This window comes from Nerophis lumbriciformis, linkage group LG09 (genome assembly GCF_033978685.3).
Source record: "Nerophis lumbriciformis linkage group LG09, RoL_Nlum_v2.1, whole genome shotgun sequence".
NCBI classification, from domain to species: domain Eukaryota; kingdom Metazoa; phylum Chordata; class Actinopteri; order Syngnathiformes; family Syngnathidae; genus Nerophis; species Nerophis lumbriciformis.
Window position 1 is genome coordinate 7,227,656 of NC_084556.2, and position 23,854 is coordinate 7,251,509.

At 40.1% G+C, this 23,854-nt stretch overlaps 1 protein-coding gene across 5 annotated transcripts in view; it reads right to left on the reverse strand.

Moving 5' to 3' along the window:
• The window catches only part of clip2 (CAP-GLY domain containing linker protein 2), a 309,205-nt gene that overhangs the window by 60,302 nt on the left and 225,049 nt on the right, over positions 1-23,854 (reverse strand). For all 5 annotated transcript variants that reach the window (XM_072913773.1, XM_061962721.2, XM_061962720.2 and 2 more), the window contains exon 3: positions 830-1,326. In XM_072913773.1, coding sequence (XP_072769874.1) covers positions 830-1,326 — 497 coding nt within the window. The remainder of the gene's footprint in view (positions 1-829; positions 1,327-23,854) is intronic.

Consider the following 23,854-nt stretch of genomic DNA (forward strand, 5'->3'; position numbering starts at 1 on the left):
CCATCCTCACCTATGGTCATGAGCTTTGGGTTATGACCGAAAGGACAAGATCACGGGTACAAGCGGCCGAAATGAGTTTCCTCCGCCGGGTGGCGGGGCTCTCCCTTAGAGATAGGGTGAGAAGCTCTGTCATCCGGGGGGAGCTCAAAGTAAAGCCGCTGCTCCTCCACATCGAGAGGAGCCAGATGAGGTGGTTCGGGCATCTGGTCAGGATGCCACCCGAGCGCCTCCCTAAGGAGGTGTTTAGGGCATGTCCGACCGGTAGGAGGCCACGAGGAAGACCCAGGACACGTTGGGAAGACTATGTCTCCCGGCTGGCCTGGGAACGCCTCGGGATCCCCCGGGAGGAGCTGGACGAAGTGGCTGGGGAGAGGGAAGTCTGGGCTTCCCTGCTTAGGCTGCTGCCCCCGCGACCCGACCTCGGATAAGTGGAAGAAGATGGATGGTATGACTCGGCCGGGGTTTGAACTCACGACATCCTAGTCTCCGGGCGGACACTCTAACCACTCTAACCACAAGGCCACTGAGCTGGTACTATTTAAATATATTAGTATTGCACAACAACAAGGTATCTTTAGAAGTAGTTTAATTTAAAACACAAATTTTACAGATAGGGGGTCCCCTGCTCCATTTTTCTATCAGTTTGGGGGTTTTTCGCCTAAAAAAACTCTGGTCTGAAAACATTCCTATGAAATCGCAAAAATGGAACAATTCAGACTTCTATCAAAATATGCTTTTAAACTGGAAGAGAAGAAGTTATACTGCACAACCAGCTAGGAGGCACAGTTGAGTTTCTCGCAGAGTAAACATGAGAAAAATACGCACTTACCAAAACTCGGTCTCCCACCCGCAGGTCCTTATCGCCACCTTTCTTCACGGAACCACTGTCAGACATATTGGAGCCAGATTCGTTTCCAGTCTTCACCGCACTGTTGAGCAGCCCCTCTCTGAGCGGCACCACCACCCGCTGGCCAGAGGAGGCGCCACCTCCTTGCAGATTGTGCGCAGAGAGCGACTCTGTGGAGTGGCTGTCGCTTCCTTCCGCCGCCAGCTGTCGGGTGAGCTTGGAGGGCCGCGTGAAGATGCCTTGGAGGGCCTGGCATTCAAAGTAGCGCACGCCCCCGACTGAGCCGTCGTTTTTGCCAACGAGGTCGTTGAGGATGACTCCGGCCCACTGGCCCGGGGCGAACTGGGTTTCCCCGAGGTAGGCGATGACTCCGGGTTTGATGCCGTTCACCCAGACCTGCTCGCCCACCGTGTAGTCCCCCAGGACGTCGTCGCCCTCCTCGGAGGCTTTGGGCGGCGTACTAGGCTTGAGTGAAGCATCTGGAGACAAAGACCAAGTAGCGTGTAAGGCAACTGCTGATAGCACCTGCTGTTTCGTTGAAGGAAGGGTCTATTTTAGAGGAGGTCTTTATTTGTACCAATGATCAAATGAATGTTTAGAAATGTAGCTCAATCCAATGAGTTCTAGTAAACCAGCTGGCTAAAGACCAGAGGGATTCCATTCCATGTCCACGGCGGCCCAAGACTGTACATCAAAGTGCCCGTAGTTAATTTTTTGACTGGCCTGCGGCACAATCCTTAGCATTGTAATATTAGCATGATATCTTTTTTTGCTAATTCTATACACCTCAGCGTCAAATATTTTGTTACTTGACAAATGATACCTGCTAGCATGCTTGATTTTTTTTTTTTTTTTTAAGTACACACCTCAGTCGTATTTTGGTACTTTATGCATGCTAGCATTTTAAACACATTTTCCAGGTACACATCGCAAAGTAATATATTTTGGTACTTGACACATGCTATAGTTAGAATTCTAACATGCTAACATTCGCATGCAATATTTTGTTTTAGCTAATTTAGCAAGTGTACACCTCAGTGACCATACTTGCCAACCTTGAGACCTCCGATTTCGGGAGGTGGGGGGGGTGTGGTCGGGGGAGACGGGGCGTGGTTGGGGGCGTGGCCAAAAGGGGAGGAGTATTTACAGCTAGAATTCACCAAGTCAAGTATTTCATATATATATATATATATATAAGAAATACTTGACGTTCAGTGAATTCTAGCTATATGTATATTTTTTTTTTTTATTTTATATATATATATATATATATATATATATATATATAATAAATACTTGAATTTCAGTGTTCATTTATTTACACATATACACACACACATAACACTCATCTACTCATTGTTGAGTTAAGGGTTGAATTGTCCATCCTTGTTCTATTCTCTGTCACTATTTTTCGAACCACGCTGAACACCCTCTCTGATGATGCATTGATGTGTGGCACGCACAAAAGTGCTTTCATCAAATGCACTAGATGGCAGTATTGTCCTGTTTAAGAGTGTCACAACATTGCTGTTTACGGCAGACGAACTGCTTTACGGTATACACAAAAGTGACTGCTGCTGTTGTGTGTTGTTGCCACGCTGGGAGGACGTTAATGAAACTGCCTAACAATAAACCCACATAAGAAACCAAGAACTCGCCCTCCATCATTCTATAGTTATAACGTGATTGGGCAGGTACGCTTTTTTTATATTGTGGAGGACCTGAGTCCGCCTGAATTTTGGGAGATTTTCGGGAGAAAATTTGTCCCGGGAGGTTTTCGGGAGAGGCGCTGAATTTCGGGAGTCTCCCGGAAAATCCGGGAGGGTTGGCAAGTATGCTTCAGTGTCATGTGTTTTGGTAATTTGACTAATGTTAACTGAGGGCATTCTATTGTTAGCATGTTAATATAGTATGCTAGCTTTTTTAGCTCATTTTACTCATATTTTTTGTTATTTGACGTTTTCTGGCCGGGGTGCTAACTGTTAGCCTTTCAGTTCGACTTTGGCTCTTCAGTATTCGCACAAAATTTCTACAGAAATTGCATTTTCTAGTTCTTTGAAAAAAAAAATATATGTTGTACTGGTTTTGAAGATGAAAACTACCTAAATGGCCCGCGCATTCTTGAATTTGTCAGTCTGGTTTGGGTACCCCTGGTGTAAATGACATTCTTGGCACCTCGTGTAGGTTGTGGTCAGACGTGTAATACAGATATCATTCAAGTTGTATACCTTAATCATGGTCAATGACTTAGTTAAAATCCTGTTCCACCTAAAACTGGTGGCTGGCAGCCAGGACAAATCCAGCCTAGGGAAAAAAACCAGACTAACTCACGAGTTCAGTTAAAAAAAAAACTTGGAAGAGACTAACATTTTTTGCAGCACTGTCATATGGATAGTTGTTGGTTAGCTATTTTTAGAGTTGGTCCTTAAAAACTGAAGAATGCTCCTGTTGTGTAGAGATCAAATGTTCACTACAGACGTTGGTTCTTAGGACTATACAAACAAGAACTATAGTGAAGTGAGAAGTCTGGACCATCGGTCCTAAGATTCCTGGAAACCTGGAACCCAAAATAATTTAGTTGAATAGCCCTGCCCAAAGACATTTTGCTAGATGGTGGACTTAAAAAAAAAAAAAAAAAATCAAACCGGCACAGATTTTACAGATGTGTGTCCAATATCTGACAGTCTTTCTCAAAGAGTTATGTAGGCATCTTGTGACTACCCTTGCCAGGAGGCACTTACAAGACAGGATCATTTTTCCAAAAGCGTTGGCCCTGATGTTTTAATAGTACCCTAACATTTTCCCTTCGAGCAGGGCCCGCCCCTGGCATAAACACTCACTTCAGTAGCGGATCATCACCGTAGTCGTGGTGCTCTTCAGATGTTTGTTGGTTCTACTTAGAAGGACTGCCTCATCAATCAATCAATCAATCAATGTTTATTTATATAGCCCTAAATCACAAGTGTCTCAAAGGGCTGCACAAGCCACAACGACATCCTCGGTACAAAGCCCACATAAGGGCAAGGAAAAACTCACCCCAGTGGGACAGAATTAGGGTTGTCCCAATACTAATACTTTGGTACTGGTACCAAAATGTATTTAGATTATTTTGATACTTTTTAAAATAAAGGGGACCACAAAAAATATCATTATTGGCTGCATTTTAATTAAAAAAAATCTTACAATGCATTAACAAATGTTTCTTATTGCACTCAAACAACAATTTTAGAAGAGTAAAATAGAAATTAAAAGGCATTAAACACATTAGGCTTTTTTTTTTTTTTACATAATTTTATATATTATATATAGCCTGCTATAATATAGAATTAGGTTAGAAAATAATATAAAGCTTTACTGCTATTGTATTAAATACTTCATGATTTATGGTTGCCACTTTTAAAGTTAAAGTTAAAGTACCAATGATTGTCACACACACACTAGGTGTGGCGAGATTATTCTCTGCATTTGACCCATCACCCTTGATCACCCCCTGGGAGGTGAGGGGAGCAGTGGGCAGCAGCGGTGGCCGCGCCCGGGAATCATTTTGGTGATTTAACCCCCAATTCCAACCCTTGATGCTGAGTGCCAAGCAGGGAGGTAATGGGTCCCATTTTTATAGTCTTTGGTATGACTCGGCCGGGGTTTGAACTCACAACCTACCGATCTCAGGGCGGACACTCTAACCACTAGGCCACTGAGTAGGTCTGTGCTCTAAGAAAAATACAATAATTAGTAAATACTAAAAACAACGCTATGGCTGAAAATACACAGATAAGACATGTCGCAGATAAAACGCACATTGTTAAAGATAACACACAAATTGTAACAATTTGTAACAAAATTCAGTCATTTCACTTGCATTGGTTTACTACGTGGGCGGTTTTGACTCGGCTAATAATTGGCAACAAGCAGCTGTGTGCGCGTCTACATTACCTTTAAACTCCTTGTGCAGGTCTGGATGATTGTTATTTAAATGTTTACCTAAGTTTGAAGCAAAGATGCTAATACTTTATTGCCACCTTTGGCTAGGCATGTTTTAAAGCAGTGTGGCGCTTGCGTGTTTAAAGTGTCACCTTGATTGATAGTTTTGAAGCCCAAATGCCTTCATATTGCGCTTTACGCACCCTCTTTATTACCCAGAATTGCCTTTATTTGTCATTTTTCCTCTCTACTCTGTTTCTGCTTGTGTGCGCACTGACACACTCAACATGCTCCTCAGCTCTGTACGTCACCGCCGCACAGCAGCATGCGGACGAAAAAGTATCAGTATTTTCCAAAGGCAGTATAGTACTGTTTTTAATTAATTAGTACACTTTATTAGTATACCGTACAACCCGAGACAAAATTATTCTTTGTTTCTACTAAACTTTAATTCAACGGTGAGGCATCGCTTCAAACGGCGTCATGGTGACATATTTATTGCCGTATTTTTAAAACCGCCGTACTATTTAAGTTTATATTGTAGCCAAACATTTTCCCTAAAGTTATAGTGTAAAATATATGTATATATATACATATATATATATATATATATATATATATATATATATATATATATATATATATTTTTTTTTTTTTTTTTTTTTTTTTTTACAGTTTTAGCCACTTTTCTTTTTCCTTGGATGTACCAACCTTTTTTTTTTTTTTTACTTTTTCATATGAACTTTGGACATTATCTGAAATATAGAATCATAACTTTTGGACATAATAAATTGAACTGAATTGTTTAGTATTTGTGTTTATTGTTCATACCTGATTTATTATAATAAATACAAATCTTAAATAACTTGTAAAATATTAATAATACAGCATTTCTAAATATCCAATTAAAAATGTACTTCGAACTGCATTTTTGTTGGTTGTGTCGTTAATGCACAGACTTTAGTACTTTTGGGCGGCAGCTATAAACAGTAAACCCTCGTTTCATCGCTGTTAATTGGTTACGGGCCTAACCGTGAAGTACAAACCCAAAACCAGTGAAGTTGGCACGTTGTGTAAATCGTAAATAAAAACAGAATACAATGATGATCCCTTTCAACTTATATTCAATTGAATAGACTGCAAAGACAAGATATTTCATGTTCGAACTGAGAAACTTAATTTTATTTTTGCAAATAATCATTAACTTAGAATGTAATGGCAGCAACATGTTGCAAAAAAGTTGGCACAGGGGCATTTTTACCACTGTGTTACATGGCCTTTCCTTTTAACAAAACTCAGTTAACCTTTGGGAACTGAGGAGACCAATTTTTGAAGCTTTTCAGGTGGAATTCTTTCCCATTCTTGCTTGATGTACAGCTTAAGTTGTTTAACACTCCGGGGTCTCTGTTGTGGTATTTTAGGCTCCATATTGCGCCACACATTTTCAATGGGACACAGGTATGGACTACAGGCAGGCAAGTCTAGTAACTGAACTATTTTACTATGAAGCCACGCTGTTGTAACACGTGCAGAATGTGGCTTGGCATTGTCTTACTGAAATAAGCAGGGGCGTCCATGAAAAAGACGTTGCTTGGATGGCAACATATGTTGCTCCAAAACAAACAAACAGTTTACCAGTTCGAACGTTAGGTATCTTGTCTTTGCAGTCTATTCAATTGAATATAGGTTGAAAAGGATTTGCGAATCATTGTATTCTGTTTTTATTTACGATTTACACAATGTGCAAACTTCACTGGTTTTGGGTTTTGTAGGATCCATTAAATATACATTTTATATTTTCATTGTTAGAGCTTAAAAAACTGTTTACGACTTTCTAAAGACAGTTTTCAACACTAAGAAGGCCCTCGATACCAGTGATTCTCAATCTGTGGCATGCTTACCACTAGTGGTATGCGGGCTCCATCTAGTGGTACGCCAAAGAATCACCTAATGAAGTGTAACATAATTCATAATTTTTTATGTTCCTATATTCAAACACAGTGTTACTGTTCAAACTGTATGTAATGCTACAGTGGCCACAAATATTAAATATACTTGTTAAATAAAACCTCTGCCTTGTTTTTAATGAATACTTAGGCCTACTATGCTACTGTATTTCAATGTTGATCATTATGGTGTCATGTCTGTGTAATCATGTTTTGTTTTAGTCATGTTTTGTTTTGTTTAGTTATTGACTTTTTAGTTTCTGGCTTTTCACTCCCTTGTCTTGTTTTCATGGTTACCCATTAGTTTCACCTGTTCCACGTTTGGACTCATTGTGCACTCTTGTTTGTCACCATAGCAACCCATTAGTTTTCACCTGTCACGTCACGCACCCGTTTCACGTTTTGAGTCACGCACCTGTTTTCGTTAATCATGGCTGTAGTATTTAAGTTCATTGTTTTCAGTTTGTCTTCCTGGCGACATCCCGCATTTATGCTCTTCATACCCCTGACTTTCTGCTTCTCACTCTGTTTAACTCTGCGCACTTCATGCCATGTCAAGTAAGTTTTTTCTATTCATGCCACAGTTAGCGACCTTTGTTCATGTCCATAGTTTTTTGCGCACGTGCAAGTCTTTTTGTTTCGTTAGTCAAGTTTGTACTTCCGCCTTGAGCGCGCTTTTTTGTTCCTTTGTTAGTGTAAAATAAATAATGTCTTTACCTTCACGCCTGGCCCGCGCCAACTTTCATTTGCATTCCGGGAAAACAAACCCCAAAGTCCAAGTCATGGCATATGGTTGTACTTGGAGAGCCAAGTGTTTTCTGAGGTGGTACTTGGTGAAAAAAGTTTGAGAACCACTGCTTTGGACAATAACACCCATATAGTCACCTTTACAAGCCGCAAACTTCTTCAGTGCAATGTGGCGAGGGACAACTGTACTGTACTATAATAATCACTAGGCTGCAGTCAGCCCGAGCGTGTTACACGAGTAATATTAAAGATCAAACGGGGTCCACAAAAGACCAGGAAGGCAAGGATTCTACAGACTTGGACCTTGGATGGAACACCGAATAATGTGGTTCAAGGACTCAAACGTCTGTTGACTTTAAAGTATCAAGGTCCAGCATTTAGTATAGGGGACGTCTCCATTTGTGGCATTTGTATGAAATAATATTAGACAATGTTTTCCATTTTGCTGCATCCAACCTGCCCGAACTGTGTTTCAAACAGTGCAGACATTGTGAGAACATCTTAGACCACAAGAAGCGCCACCATTCATCCCCTTTGACCGTGTCATGCTGGCAACAAAAAAAGCACGAGCACAGCACAACGGTGCAGATTGTGCAAGACCACTCTAATTGGTCCCGGAAAAAAGTGGGTCAGGGAGACGCATCTGTGATGTGCGGGCGATTAAACCCGCCATTCATTGCCAGTTTGACACACAGACGAGTCGGAGCTCTGTATTTGTATCTTGCTACCCGACATTAGCGTGTGGTCTGCCGCACTGCTGGCTTGTAAATGTCTGTGTTTATGGGAGTGCGGGGAGTATACATATAAGTGTGTGTGTGTGTGTGTGTGGGTGTGTATGTGTATGTGTTTGGGTGCTTAGTGCCGTCTCTCCATCACCCTGAAAGTGAGGACCTGCCTCAGGCTTTGTGGCCCCCATTGGTTGGGCTTTATGCCCCAATTGCTTCCATATGTTGTTTGAGACGCATTTGCTGCAAGGCCATATGGGTAATAATGTCAGGGAATTTAGGGGGATGTACTGCTTACCAATATTATCTACATTTATTTATTATTTCAAACATGCAGAACAATTTACACAACATTACATCATAAGTTTACAATTCAACGTGTCCTAAAAGCAGCAACCATTTAATAGGATTATTTCTTAGATAATATATTTATTTGTGTATGTCCATATTATAATTATTTCACTTTATTTATTCGAATTATTTGTTATATATTTTAATATTTGGTGTAGATGTTAGTTTTATTTTATTTACTTTGATTAGATATTTGTATTACAATTTTTTTTATTAATTTTCTTTCTTTAAAAAAATTGTGGGAACATACTTTTGATGCTGTAGAGGAGAAGCAGTGCAGTACACACATAACACCCCTAGGGGTCAGACTTTCCTAGCTAAAGGGGGACATGTTGCCACAAGGCAGTAAAAAAACTTTAAATAAATATATTAAAAAAACAACTGTATTGTTATCATTCAATATATATAAATATATATATATATATTTAATTTTAAAATATTTATAAAAATATTTAATTCAATTTATTTGTTTATTGTCCGTTATTTCATACAAGTATCTTTTTCCATGACTAAGCCGACACATAGTTTTGTTTTTAAAGGGATGCAGGACCCGAGTTCCTGATTCGGGTTGCCGAGGCAACAAAGAGAGTAAAAGAACCCAAAGCACCCTCACATGCACTATTGTGCTTGGCCACTTCCCACTACCATCTCAATCCCACCATTCATCCCCTCTCTGCACAATGAAAACCTTCCTTCCCCTCCTCTGCCTCTCAATTGCCAACTTTTGGCAGCGGACACACCTCTGTCTCCGGCCTTCGTTATTTATAATAAGCACGTGTTCCTCTTGAACTGCACCGGTTACAGTGGCAGACGGCAACAGATGGAGGAGGTTGAACCAGAGATCAAATTCACGTTATTTACGACACCGCTGGGTTGTTTTGAAACTTACATGCGGCTTTAGGTTGCGAATGAAGAAGATGAAGACTTGTCCACCTTAAAGTGGATAAGCAAGCAGTTGTTTGCATATATGTGAACATTCCAACAGAACCGAATCAAATTGAACACCTTACCAAAACTGTGCAATGTAAACACAGAGTGGTTCAGAATTGGTTTTAAATGAAACCACAAAGTGAAAAAGGCACGTTTCTATTAGTTTTAAGGCTACACTGGTATCTTGGGATATTGGTGCCTCATCTTACAAGTTTTTCAGGATACGAGCTGTCTCTGGGCTATCTGTTATGCGTTAGGTTTTGTCAAATTTGGGTAACGACAATAACCGTGATATGAAATTCACATACCGTTAAATCCCTATTCTGTATTGCTTCACACATCATTCCAATATGTACCATATTTTCCAGACCATAGGGCGCAACGAATTATAAGGCGCACTGCCGATGAATGGTCTATTTTTGATCTTTTTTCATATATAAGGCGCACTGAATTATAGGGCGCATTAAAGGAGTTATATTATTATTGATTTTTTTCTGAATAGAAAACACTTCCTTGTGGTCTACATCAGTGGTCCCCAAACACCACCGGTACCGGTCCGTGGATCGATTGGTACCGGGCCGCACAAGAAATTAAAAAATAAAAATAAAAATAATTGTTTTTTATATTTTTTATTTATTAAATCAATATAAAAAACACAAGATACACTTACAATTAGTGCACCAACCCCAAAAACCTCCCACCACTCATTCACACAAAAGGGTTGTTTTTTTCTGTTATTAATATTTCTGGTTCCTACATTATATATCAATATAGATCAATACAGTCTGCAGGGATACAGTCCGTAAGCACGCATGATTGTATTTTTTTATGACAAAAAAATAAATTAATTAATTTAAAAAAATACAAAATAAAAATACCATCCCCCTCGGTCCGTGGGACAAATTTTCAAGCGTTGACCGGTCCGCAGTTACAAAAAGGTTGGGGACCACTGATCTACATAACATGTAATGGTGGTTCTTTGGTCAAAATGTCGCATTAATAATAATAATAATACCTGGGATTTATATAGCGCTTTTCTAAGTACCCAAAGTCGCTTTACATGTAGAACCCATCATTCATTCACACCTGGTGGTGGTAAGCTACTTTCATAGCCACAGCTGCCCTGGGGTATACTGACGGAAGCGTGGCTGCAATTTGCGCCAACGGCCCCTCCGACCACCACCTATCATTCATCATTCAATTCACCGGTATGAGTGGCCCCGGGGGCAAAGGGTGAAGTGTCCCGCCCAAGGACACAACGGCAGCAATTTTTGGATGGTAAAAGGCGGGGAGCGAACCTGCAACCCTCAGGTTTCTGGCACGGTTGCTCTACCCACTACGCCATGCCGCCCCAAATGCATTGATTATGTTTTACAGATCATCTTCAAGCCGCTTTCTGACAGTCGCTTCCGGATGCGCCGTTTTGTGGGCGGTCTTATTTACGTGGCTCACCTTCGGCAGCGTCTTCTCCCCGTCATCTTTGTTGTAGCGGTGTAGCGTGCAAGGACGGGAGTGGAAGAAGTGTCAAAAGTAATGACACTCAGATTTTACTTCAATCAATAACGGAGCAGCATCTCCTCATCCGGAAACAACACCACTGGAAATGTGTCCAGTGAAATGTGCCCTGACCGGAACTCTCTAATAACTAAAGTTCCTTGGGTGAATAATGTCAACTCACTACACCGGTATGTTCTAGCGCTTTCATGGCGAGTTTACTGACAGATATAAGTAAGAACTTTACACTACTTTATATTAGAAATGGCAACAGCGGAGGATGAATGTCCCATAACAAGAAGATAGAGAAAAAGAAGAAGCTTATCGACTACGCCGTTGGAACGAACTACAAAGGTGGACATTTGCAATTTTTCAGGATTTATGCAGATCCCAAATACAGATCAGCAGGTACCAAAAGGTAAGAAAAGTTGCTTTTGCATAATATTGCGAAACAAAACCGCAGATAATGTGTTACCTTATACACACACCATAATAATACTCGTATGTTGAAGCACAGTACAATCCATCAAGCGGTGCGGCTTCATAGCTTACCAAAGTCGCACTAAAACATTTTGATTGATTTTTGAGCGCCGTGTGTAATGTTCTATATTTTCAATGGAACATATAAAATGTTGGTGTTGTTTACTTGAGTCATATTGCCATCATAGTGCAGTCTACACGTATGTTTGACTGCCATCTACTGGTCACACTTATCATTACACTATGTACCAAATAAAATAGCTTTGAGGTCGGTAAGCAAAACCAGAATTATTCCATACATTAGGCGCACTGTCGAGTTTTGAGGAAAAAAAAGGATTTTAAGTGCGCCTTATAGTCCGGAAAATACGGTATTCTACCCCTGGAAGATAGAGAAGACATATGGAGTCATTTAACCTTTGAAAGGTAGACAACAAGATACTTTGTAAACCCTGTGGCTTCAATACAACCAACTTGAAGCATCTTCTGCAGGCTAATCATCAAGACATCTCGTAATTAGACCTTAACTAATATTTCCAAATGACTCATACTGTACGGAATCACTGTTACTATTGAAGACAGTAGAGAAGGAGCAAGACTTCTTACTCTACCACTACTTTTGTTGGACGCTTAGGTGACCTTGCCTGCCAATCTAGAATAAAACTACTTTGTTTCTTCACGGGACCATTTTAGACATATATTATTCAACATTTGAAAACAATGCTTAATTTCAGCTCAAACACAATAAGGTTTAGTGTGAAATGTACTCATTGAAATATTAATGGAGTGCAGGTGTTGTGGTGGATTTAGTTTTTGAGATGCTCTGCAATAGTAATTAATAAAGGTACTTTCAAGACAACTTCAAAGATGCGTTGTCCGCTATAATTTATATTTTTGTCGACAATATGTACTGTAATTTTAGTCAAATAAAATGTTGAGGAATTTTGCCGACTAAAACTGGACTAAAGCTAAATTAGTTTAGATGACTAAAATATGACTAAAACTAAAATACATTTTCGTCAAAAGACTATAACTAAAACTAAATTAACACTGGTTTACGAGCCTCCACTGTTAGTTAACATTACACTCAACATCATGCGAGGTTAGCTTATTCGCTGAAGAAGAAATCCAACCTGCAGCTGATGGATGTAGTTGGCTGGGCTTTATTTTAAAATAGTGAAGCCTTGAATGTATAAAAAAAAAAAAGAAAAAAGAAAAAAAAAAAAGATTTTCGAATGAATCCGGATTCTTACTCGTAACGATTCTTACTTGTAACGATTAAAAATGTCCTGTGCAGCCACTCAGGCAAATAATATTATTGATGTAGATCAGGGGTGCTCATTACGTCGATCGCGGATTACGTCGATCGCGGATTACGTCGATCTCGGAGGGTGTGTCAGTCGATCACCAGCCAGGCATTAAAAAAATAGTCCTAAAAATGAGCGATCATAAATCTTCACTATGACGTCACTTTCGTCACTTGATTGACATTCACGGCACCCGAGGGTCTTCTGAGATGACGCTGGCTGCTGCCAGCTCATTAAAATTACCGACTGGAAGGCGAGAAACACTTTATTTCAACAGACTCTGGCGCCGTACCTGCCGTCAAAACTCCAAAGACCGACTGCACAGTTGCACAGTTGCGCTAACAAAATAAGAGTCTCAGAAAGCTGGCGTGCACAAGCTAGCAAGCTACAGAGTTTGCCGACAATGTATTTCTTGTAAAGTGTATACAAAGGAGTATGGAAGCTGGACAAATAAGATGCCAAAAACCAACCACTTTCATGTGGTATTGGACAGAAAGGAGGACTTTTTTTCTCCTCCATTCGAAAATGCGGACGTTATCAGCACCACTGTCTGATTCCTATCAATGCAAGTCATCAGAATCAGGTAATACACCAACTTTTATTCTTGTCTTCATGAAAGAAAGGAATCTATATGTGTTAAACATGCTTGTATTATCTTTAAACACCTTTAACTTATTAACAATATTAACTATATGTGTTAAACATGCTTGCATTATCTTTAAATACCTTTAACTTGTTAACAATATTAAGTATATGTATTAAACATACTTGTATTATCATTAAACACCTTTAATTTTTTAACAATATTAACTATATGTGTTAAACATGCTTGCATTATCATTAAACACCTTTAACTTTTTAACAAAAACATATATTTCATAAATAAGTCAATATAAATTATATATATATATGAATGAGGTAGATCCCCACGACTTGATCAATTGAAAAGTAGCTCGCCTGCAGAAAAAGTGTGAGCACCTCTGATGTAGATGATCTATATCTGCAGTACAGATTTACTTTAGAAAAGAGAAGTGTGGGATACTTCTATTGTTGCCTTATTTGTATATGACTTTATTCAATCTTTGGGTAGAATTTTAGTAAACAAAACCAGTGTTCTTTTAAGTAATACAGAAATGGTTCAGAGCTGTTTATCTATTTTAATGAGGAATGTAGTTAATCATAGAGCTGGCACCCAATGTTATAAAAAGTATTGATTTTGAATCGAGAATCGTTTTGAATCGAAGAATCGAGTGGTGCGGTGCCCATAGATTCACAGCCCTGCTGTATAAGTATGTCTAGCTCAGAGGTCGGCAACCTTTACCACTCAAAGAGGCATTTTGACCAGTTTCACAAAATAAAGAAAACAATGGGAGCTGTCATGCCAAATTTCTTCCCCCTACAAACCCCCCCCCCCCCCCCCCCCCCCCCCATCATTTACTTCCGGGGTCATTTCCTCTTACGTCATTGACAGCGATCGATAGAATCCAAATCTCCTGAAACTGGTGGTGTCACTGAATGACATTTGTCTTTATCTTTCCCAGGGGACTTATGTCAAACACCAGTAGGCTTCGAAAAATTCCAGGCGGAGTGTTAGGGTGTGCTGGGAACTTCTGTCTTCGTGGTAACGTGCAAAAAAATATTAATTAATATATAATACTGTTAAATGTCTGTACTTTAAATCAACATTATTGTTGAAACCATTTCACTAATATTAATTAATATATAATCAGGAATATCCTCAAGTTAATTTGTCCGATTAATACAGACGCTTTGTTAACGCTATATTATAAAAAAAATAAAAAATAATTAAAAAAAACAAGTATCCTTCCAGCGACGGGCAGTCAAAGCCGAAGTGTTATCGACCGCTGTCAATGACGTAAGAGGAAATGACGTAAGTAAGAGGAAATGACGTAAAAGGAAATTACCCCGGAAGTAAATGTGGGGTTTGTAGGGGGAAGAAATTTGGCGTGACAGAGCCACAAAACTCTTTTGAAATTTAAAATGAAATAACACTGCATACACTTTTTTTTTTTTGCTTTGTGCTATGTATAAACCAGGGGTCTCAGACACGCGGCCCGCACCTTAATATGAAAATGTAATGTTAGTGCAGCCCGCGAGTTTTATATGAATGGCGCTTGACAGCGTCATACTTGCCTACCCTCCCAATTTTTCCGGGAGACTCCCGAATTTCAGGGCAACTATTCTCTCGAACATGTGTTCAGTTTCACCCAAACAACAATAATGAGGGCGTGCCGTGATGGCACAGCATTTAACGCCCACTACAACCTGTACAAACAGTGTGCCAGCCGAGTCACATGTTGTATGCGGCTTCTGCTTGCACACGTAAGTGATAGCAAGGCATACTTGGTCAACAGCCACACAGGTTACACTGACGGTGGCCGTATAAACAAGTTTAACACTCTTACTAATATGCGCCACACTGTGAACCCACACCAAACAAGAATGACAAACACATTTCGGGAGAAAATCCGCACCGTAACACAACATAAACACAACAGAACAAATACCCAGAATCACATGCAGCCCTTGTTGTGATCCGCTGCCCGGATCATATTTTTTATTTACGTTTTCAAGATACTTGTGTTTTTGGTTAGTTTTGGACTCCTTGAGTACCTGTTTTGTACACCTGAGTTTGTTGCCATGGCTGCTTATTATTTTCACCTGCCGCGTTTGTTCCCGACACGCACCTGTTTGTCATCACTGACATTATTATTTAAGTCTGTCCTCCCTGTCATTCGTTCTGGCTTCGTAGTTTGTTTTCGTGCAACAGTTGACGACTTTTGTTCCGGCTCTGTACCTGTTAGCTTCCACGCTAAACTCCTTTTTTTGTTACCTTCTAGCTCCCATGCTAGCTCTTTTAGTTTTTGCCTTATGTGCTATGAGCACCCTTTTCTTTTTTCCAGTATAAGTTATTATTAAATAAATACTTTCTTACCTGCACGCTGTGTCTGACGCCCGTCTGCATTCCTGAGAGAACGAACCCCGCATCACAATGCGCCCCGGTCGTCACAGCCCTAACTCTTCCGGGCTACATTATACACCCCTGCTACCACCAAACCCGGCCCACCTTAACCGACGCACGTTTGGTTTTGGTTCACAGTGTGGCGCATATTAGTAAGAGTGTTAAAGTTGTTTTATACGGCCACCGTCAGTGTAACCTGTGTGGCTGTTGACCAAGTATGCTTTGCTGTCACTCACGCGTGCAAGCAGAAGCTGCATACAACATGTAGCTGGGTTGGCATGCTGTTTGTACAGGTTGTAGAGGGCGTTAAATGCTGTGCCATCACGGCACGCCCTTATTATTATTGTTAGGGTGAAAATCGGAGAATATTATCCCCGGGAGATTTCTGGGAGAGGCACTGAAATCCGGAAGCGGCAAGTATGCAGCTGAGCCGCATCAGAGCGGTCAAAGAGCCGCATGCGGCTCCGGAGCCGCGGGTTGAAGTAAGATCAGCGTGCGAGTGCAAAAACAAAATCTACCTGCAGTATTTCCGGCTCAGTACAAGAACAGAGATACGCATTAACAATGTCAACAGATCCCACATGTACAAACGACACTGTGGGCGGTCAGAAACCACAAGCTCCACCGGCACGATGACAGCGAACAGATGCGCGGCCGCATGCAACATTCACGGATTAACTTTCCTCAGAGTTTCAGCATGACGCAACTTAAGCCGCCAGAAACAAAACTGACCTCTAGGTGGATAAACAGCAGAGGTGTGGACTCGAGTCACATGACTTGGACTCGAGTCAGACTCGAGTCATGAATTTGATGACTTTAGACTCGACTTGACAAAATGTAAAAAGACTTGCAACTCGACTTAGACTTTAACATCAATGACTTGTGACTTCACTTGGACTTGAGCCTTTTGAATTGACATGACTTGACATGACTTGCTACTTTCCCCAAAACCCAAAGATGAAAAAGTTATTCGGGAGCGCCCCGTATTTTTCATTGTGTACTTGTCTATCAGCGTTGCGTGTGTCAGCTGGTGTGGTCTCAGTACAACAGCCAATCAAATTAGATCTACTTTGTTTTCATCACACAGCATTCATCCAATCAAATTGCAGGACAACCAACGAAGAAGACATGTCCAAACCACACGCCAGTGAACAAAAAATGATACCTAAAATAATTTTGTTTGGGTATAAAAATTACGAGGTGGTCAACACAAAACGGTTTGCAGTATGCAACACATGCGGTTCGAAAATTACTGATGGAGAGGCAACAACTTCCAACTTCGTCCGGCATTTGAAGTTGCACAAAGAACGGTAAGTTTTGAATGTAAGATAACGTTTATTGGCTAAGTAACGTGACTTTTATTTGCTGTGTAGTTAAATCAGTGAGGCTGTAAACTCACTGCTAACGTTATAACGTTATTGCAAACACGGGAATCTGTTGCAGTTCACTACCTTATTCATACTTTTTGTTCAGTGATTTTTTTTAAGCAGGGTTACGTTAGTCAATATATCACACGTAACGTAACGTTAGACGGCGGTCAGCAGCACCGCGTATTTTAGCCACCTAAAAAAAGACAAAAATAGTAAAATAAAGGTCAGTTAAAATGTATACTATATTATGAATATGTGTACCGTTTTAGCTAGCTTTCTGACATACTGTTGGTTGTTTACCTCAGTGGTCCCAACCACCGGGCCGCGGCCCGGTACTGGTCCGTGGATCGATTGGTATCGGGCCGCACAAGAAATATATATATATATTTTTTTTTTATCAAATCAACATAAAAAACACAAGATACACTTACAAGTAGTGCACCAACCCAAACAAACTCTCTCCCCCCTTTTGTTCTGGGCATTGAACATGAAGACTCTTCCTTCACTGTTCCGAGTGGCCATGAGAGTCTTGGCAGTGCCTGCCTCCAGTGCTCCAGTGGAGCAAGTTTTCAGCCATGGTGGCATCATACTACGCCCCCATCGTGCACAAATGACTGACAGACTCTTGGCTAATTTGGTCTTTTGCAAATGCAATGCAGCATAGGGCCCTGACATATAAAAAGTACAACTTTTTTGTTATGTTCACGTATATGTCATGTTTTTTCAATGTTAACACTTTTGTACAAATAAGTACATTTGCACTTTATTTTTCAATGTGTTTGTTCTGTAAAGGAATGAGTTAATGTTTAAAATGACTGGTTAATAGTGCTATTATAAAGTGCAATGTCAGCACAATTTTCTTTCCTGCAATTTAAAATGCACTTGTTTTAATAAATAAATACAGCGTTTGAAAAGCATACACAATCTGTGTTAATATATTAGTCTGTGGTTAAAAGGACTTGAAAGGACTCGAAACTCAAACTGCAGGACTTAGGACTTGACTTGAGACTTTCCAGTCTTGACTTTGGACTTGACTCGGGGCTTGCCTGTCTTGACTCGGGACTTGACTCGGACTTGAGGGCAAAGACTTGAGACTTACTTGTGACTTGCAAAACAATGACTTGGTCCCACCTCTGATAAACAGAGATTGAAAAGTAGCTTGCGAAGCGCCCACACATTATTTTTTTATTTTTTTACTTTAAACTTCAGACGTTAGGGAAAATTAGTGGTTCCACATGGGGACTAAAATTGGGGCGGACATATTTGTTCTTAAGTACAAATGATAAGAAAGAATGTTATGGGGTCCAAATTTAGATGCTGTGGTTCGCCTCCCGTACTTCCTGTTGTGATGTTATCACACTGGCCACTTTTCCACAGCACACTACTATTATTTGCCTGAGTGGGCCTCTGTGAAAAGCACCCCGGCATTGAAGGCATCTGTTGTAACAAACAACAACCAGGGAGGAGAATGAGTGTATGTTGTATTTACCTCCATTTTATCTATGATGAGGGTTCTATGCTGCAGATTCTGATACAGATCATCCATGAGTGAGGTGATTGGCCGATACCAATACCGATACCAATCACATGTATTAACTGCAGGGTTGTGCGAATTAGACAATATACAGTACGATATAAATGCGTTTTCTTTATTTTCATGGCTATTTACATTGTAGATTGTCCCTGAAGGCATCAAAGTTATGACACCTGTGAAGTGAAAACCCTTTCAGGTGACTACCTCTTGAAGCTCATCGAGAGAATGCCAAGATTGTGCAAAACGGTGATCAGAGCAAAGGGTGGCTATTTTGAAGAAACTAGAATATAAAACATGTTTTCAGTTATTTCACCTTTTTTTGTTAAGTAAATAACTCCACATGTGTTCATTCATAGTTTTGATGCCTTCAGTGACAATCTACAATGTAAATAGTCATGAAAATAAAGAAAACCCATTGAATGAGAAGGTGTGTCCAAACTTTTGGCCTGTACTGTATATCTGACTAACGATAACGCTTTTAATACTATCGTTATACTTGTGTCCACAAATATTACAGCAACAAGCAACAGACCACATCCCCAACACAATGTAGCGTCCTCGCTGGGCGGCTAACGTCCCTCCACAGCGCAAAGCCACTTCTAAATCAGTAATCCTCACTGCATGGCAGTAAATAAACTATGTTTCTTAGAAGTATCATCACTGGAGGACAAGCAATAGCTTAACATGCTGCGCTACACACCGTAGGGCAAACCAAGGTAATATACGGCCCGCGGGCCACATGCGGCCCGTTAAGATTTTAAATACGGCCCCGAAAACGTTCTACATCATTTTTTTTAGACCTTTAACATCAAAACTCTCGTCGCCATTATGATGTGCAGTGCTGTTTTTAAATGACCGTAATTTTTCCTTTTTCATACAATTGTTGGAGCAATACAAAGTCAAGAGTACACAATAACTAAACCAAAGTAAAAACTACTCCTTAATCTATTACTTATTTATGTTTTGGTTCCCCCCCCCCCCCCTCCAAAGTTATTCAGTGTGTTTGTCAACATTAACAAAAATAAAATAATGATTTTAAGAAAAAAAATAAAAAATCTACTAAATTACTCAAGTCTCAATCATATACTGATACTACCCTTGGTATCGACACCACCAATTTGTGGCGTGGATCAGATGGTAGAGCGGCCTCCCAGAAACTTGCGGGGTAATACAAATAAATATTATGTCAGTCAGAGGGGATCCGCGTTTGTCATTGATATTAATCGACAATGTTGATCATACACTTTTTCAACAAAAATCGGCTGACCCTGATTGGTGGCCGATAACTAGACACATCCCTTTGGAGACTAAGGACAGTGAGGAAATGGACAAAACTGTCGAGTATAATATTTCAGCGTATGGAGACCAAACTAACGTCAGTGTGTGTGTTTATTTTGGTCATTTCTAGCCCTGTATTTTGAAAATCGGCATGCTTGGAACTAGGGATGCAACGATAAAAACGATATAATGATAAATCGCAGTAAAACTTCCCACGGTTAGAAATACTGTTTCAAATTAAAATGATCCTAAAACCGTGATCGATAACACTTTGATCAAGTCACTGACTGGAAAGTTAAAGTTAAAGTCCCAATGATTGTCACACACACACTAGGTGTGGTGAAATTTGTCCTCTGCATTTGACCCATCCCCTTGATCACCCCCTGGGAGGTGAGGGGAGCAGTGGGCAGCAGCGGTGCCGCGCCCGGGAATCATTTTTGGTGATTTAACCCCCAATTCCAACCCTTGATGCTGAGTGCCAAGCAGGGAGGTAATGGGTCCCATTTTTATAGTCTTTGGTATGACTCGGCCGGGGTTTGAACTCACAACCTACCGATCTCAGGGCGGACACTCTAACCACTAGGCCACTGAGTAGGAAAACCAAGCTAAAAACAAGAGACACGTCTTTCCCCATTAAAAGACAACATTAGCCAATCTAAACTCATACAAACCCATTAGTGTCTTAACAACTAACATATTCAATTGTGCACATTAAACCTACCTTCTCAAAAAAAAATTTACAACAGGAAGTGAATTTACATGGCGTCATATTAACCGGATGCACACCCAAAAAAGACTAAAACTTCTAGAAATTAAAACAGTCGAAGATAAACATATTTATATATTATAAATCAAAACAATACTATCATGCGATGAGGAGGCGACTTGTCCAGGGTGTACTTCGCCTATCACCCGAATGCAGCTGAGATAGGCTCCAGCACCCCCCGCCACCCCAAACGGGACAAGCGGTAGAAAATGGATGGATGGATGGACAATATTATCATATAACATATTTCTTCTGCCAAGAAAATATATTGTGTGGCTATTTATTGATTGTATTTCATTTTTTAAATAACTCTTGGTTACAAGTAGGGATGTCCGATAATGGCTTTTTTGCCGATATCCGATATTCCAATATTGTCCAACTCTTAATTACTGATACCGATATTAACACATTATTATGCCTAATTTGGACAACCAGGTATGGTGAAGATAAGGTCCTTTTTAAAAAAATGAATAAAATAAAATAAGATAAATAAATTAAAAACATTTTCTTGAATAAAAAAGAAAGTAAAACAATATAAAAACAGTTACATAGAAACTAGTAATTAATGAAAATGAGTAAAATTAACTGTTAAAGGTTAGTACTATTAGTGGACCAGCAGCACGCACAATCATGGACTGTATCCCTTGCAGACTGTATTGATATATATTGATATATAATGTAGGAACCAGAAATATTAATAATAGAAAGAAACAACCCTTTTGTGTGAATGAGTGTAAATGGGGGAGGAAGGTTTTTTGGGTTGGTGCACTAATTGTAAGTGTATCTTGTGTTTGTTATGTTGATTTAAAAAAAACAAAAAAACACAAAAAAACCCAATACCGATAATTAAAAAAACGATACCGATAATTTCCGATATTACATTTTCAAGCATTTTTTAAGTGCCTGCCGATATTATCGGACATCTCTAGTTACAAGTGTGTATAAGTACTTTTTGAGAACATTCCCCGTAATCATTTTGGTGACAAAAACAGTGATTTTCAATCAATTTTCATATCGTTACATTCCTAAATGGAACTCAACCCAACCTTGTAGTGGAGAACGGGCCACTGTTGTGTTAACATTATTTTTATCCTAGAGAAGACTGAGGGCATCAAGGAAACATACAAGCTTACGTCAGCGTGTGTGTTTAGTTTTCTCATTTTTAGCTGCGAACGTCAACGTGGCAAGCTTGGCACTAGGAATAGTACCTGGTAGTACCTGGTAGTACCTGCTCTCGTATTGTCAGTGGAAAATCATTAAGTAGGATCGTGTCAAGGTAAGCAAGTACCACGCGGGGCCTGCTCAATTTTTATCTGAGAGGGGACTGAGGGCAACCAAAAAAACGGTGCACCACAGTAGAGTGGAGACTGTGGCGCATAACGCTACAAGCAAATGTTAGCATAGATGTTTTTTTTAATAAAATTACATACCTGCCAACTTTTGAAATCAGAAAAACCTAGTAGCCAGGGTCCAGGGGCCGCAGGCCCTGGTAGGTCCAGGACAAAGTCCTGGTGGGGGGTTCCTTCGCCCCCCGACGCAAAATGATTATTAGCATTCAGACAGGTTAAAATGTTGCTAAAACCATCACTTTTCTATCAGTCACAGTGACTTTTCAAAACAAAAATATTACAGCAAAAATCATATGGGTTGATTGACATGTTTATTCTGTAAGCTAACTTCAATAGTTTGAAATTATTTTGACAGTTAATGCCAGTTATCCTGTCAACCTTTCACAAGACTTCAATTTGTTAATTGAAAGTATAAACAGTATAAACACTTTTTACAGTAAACAAATGGTGAAACAGTACTAAACAATTCCATTAAAAAAAAAATTGGTGTCATTATTAACTTTCTGTCCAAGCTTGTATAATCTACTGCCTTGTTCAATTGTAAAAAATATTCTGTGCCTAAAATTCACATTTCTATCACAACTATCATACTGTAAACATGGTAAGCTAACTTCATTAAAATTAATAGTCCTGTCAATAGCATGGAATTACAATTCAAATGTAGTTTTTTTGTAAGCCTTTCAAAAGAATTCAAAATATGAAAAATTAATGAAAATGAATTTAAGCCATCAGACACTTGAAAAGTGGCACATCACATCTCTAATGTAATCATTTGAACTTTTCAACAGAAATAGCACTGCAAAAATATTAAGGACATACTTCTGTATTTTGGTAGTTATGCTGTCAACATTTAACAAGATTTCTTCAACTTGGACTTGAAAGCATAAATAGTATAAACACTTTTAACAGTATAACAGTACTAAACAATTCCAATAGATAACATTGGTGTCATTACCTTTTTGTTTGCTCAATTATTGCCTCCGTAAATAAAACTTTGGCATTTATCACATCCAAAGAATCTGTTTGGGCGACGAAAAACGTTGAACGTTTTCCACTTGTATCGCTAGCAACGGCATTAGACTTGTGTTTTTTTGTCCCAACGTGGTCTTTTACATCGCTAATTCCTCCGTGTCCGATCGAAACATCTTGTCTGCACAAGGTGCAATTCGCGTAGTTTTCACCCTTTTTGGAACGGATAATTATTCCCGGATAGGCTTTTGCTTCGAAGCGATTCTGGACCACCATCCGCCGCCTCAGGAAGGGGAAGCAGTGCACTACCAACACCGTGTATGGTGCGGATAGTGTTCTGCTGACCTCGACTGCGGAAGTTGTGGATCGGTGGAGGGAATACTTCGAAGACCTCCTCAATCCCACCAACACGTCTTCCTATGAGGAAGCAGTGCCTGGGGAATCTGTGGTGGGCTCTCCTATTTCTGGGGCTGAGGTTGCTGAGGTAGTTAAAAAGCTCCTCGGTGGCAAGGCCCCGGGGGTGGATGAGATCCGCCCGGAGTTCCTTAAGGCTCTGGATGCTGTAGGGCTGTCTTGGTTGACAAGACTCTGCAGCATCGCGTGGACATCGGGGGCAGTACCTCTGGATTGGCAGACCGGGGTGGTGGTTCCTCTCTTTAAAAAGGGGAACCGGAGGGTGTGTTCTAACTATCGTGGGATCACACTCCTCAGCCTTCCCGGTAAGGTCTATTCAGGTGTACTGGAGAGGAGGCTACGCCGGATAGTCGAACCTCGGATTCAGGAGGAACAGTGTGGTTTTCGTCCTGGTCGTGGAACTGTGGACCAGCTCTATACTCTCGGCAGGGTCCTTGAGGGTGCAT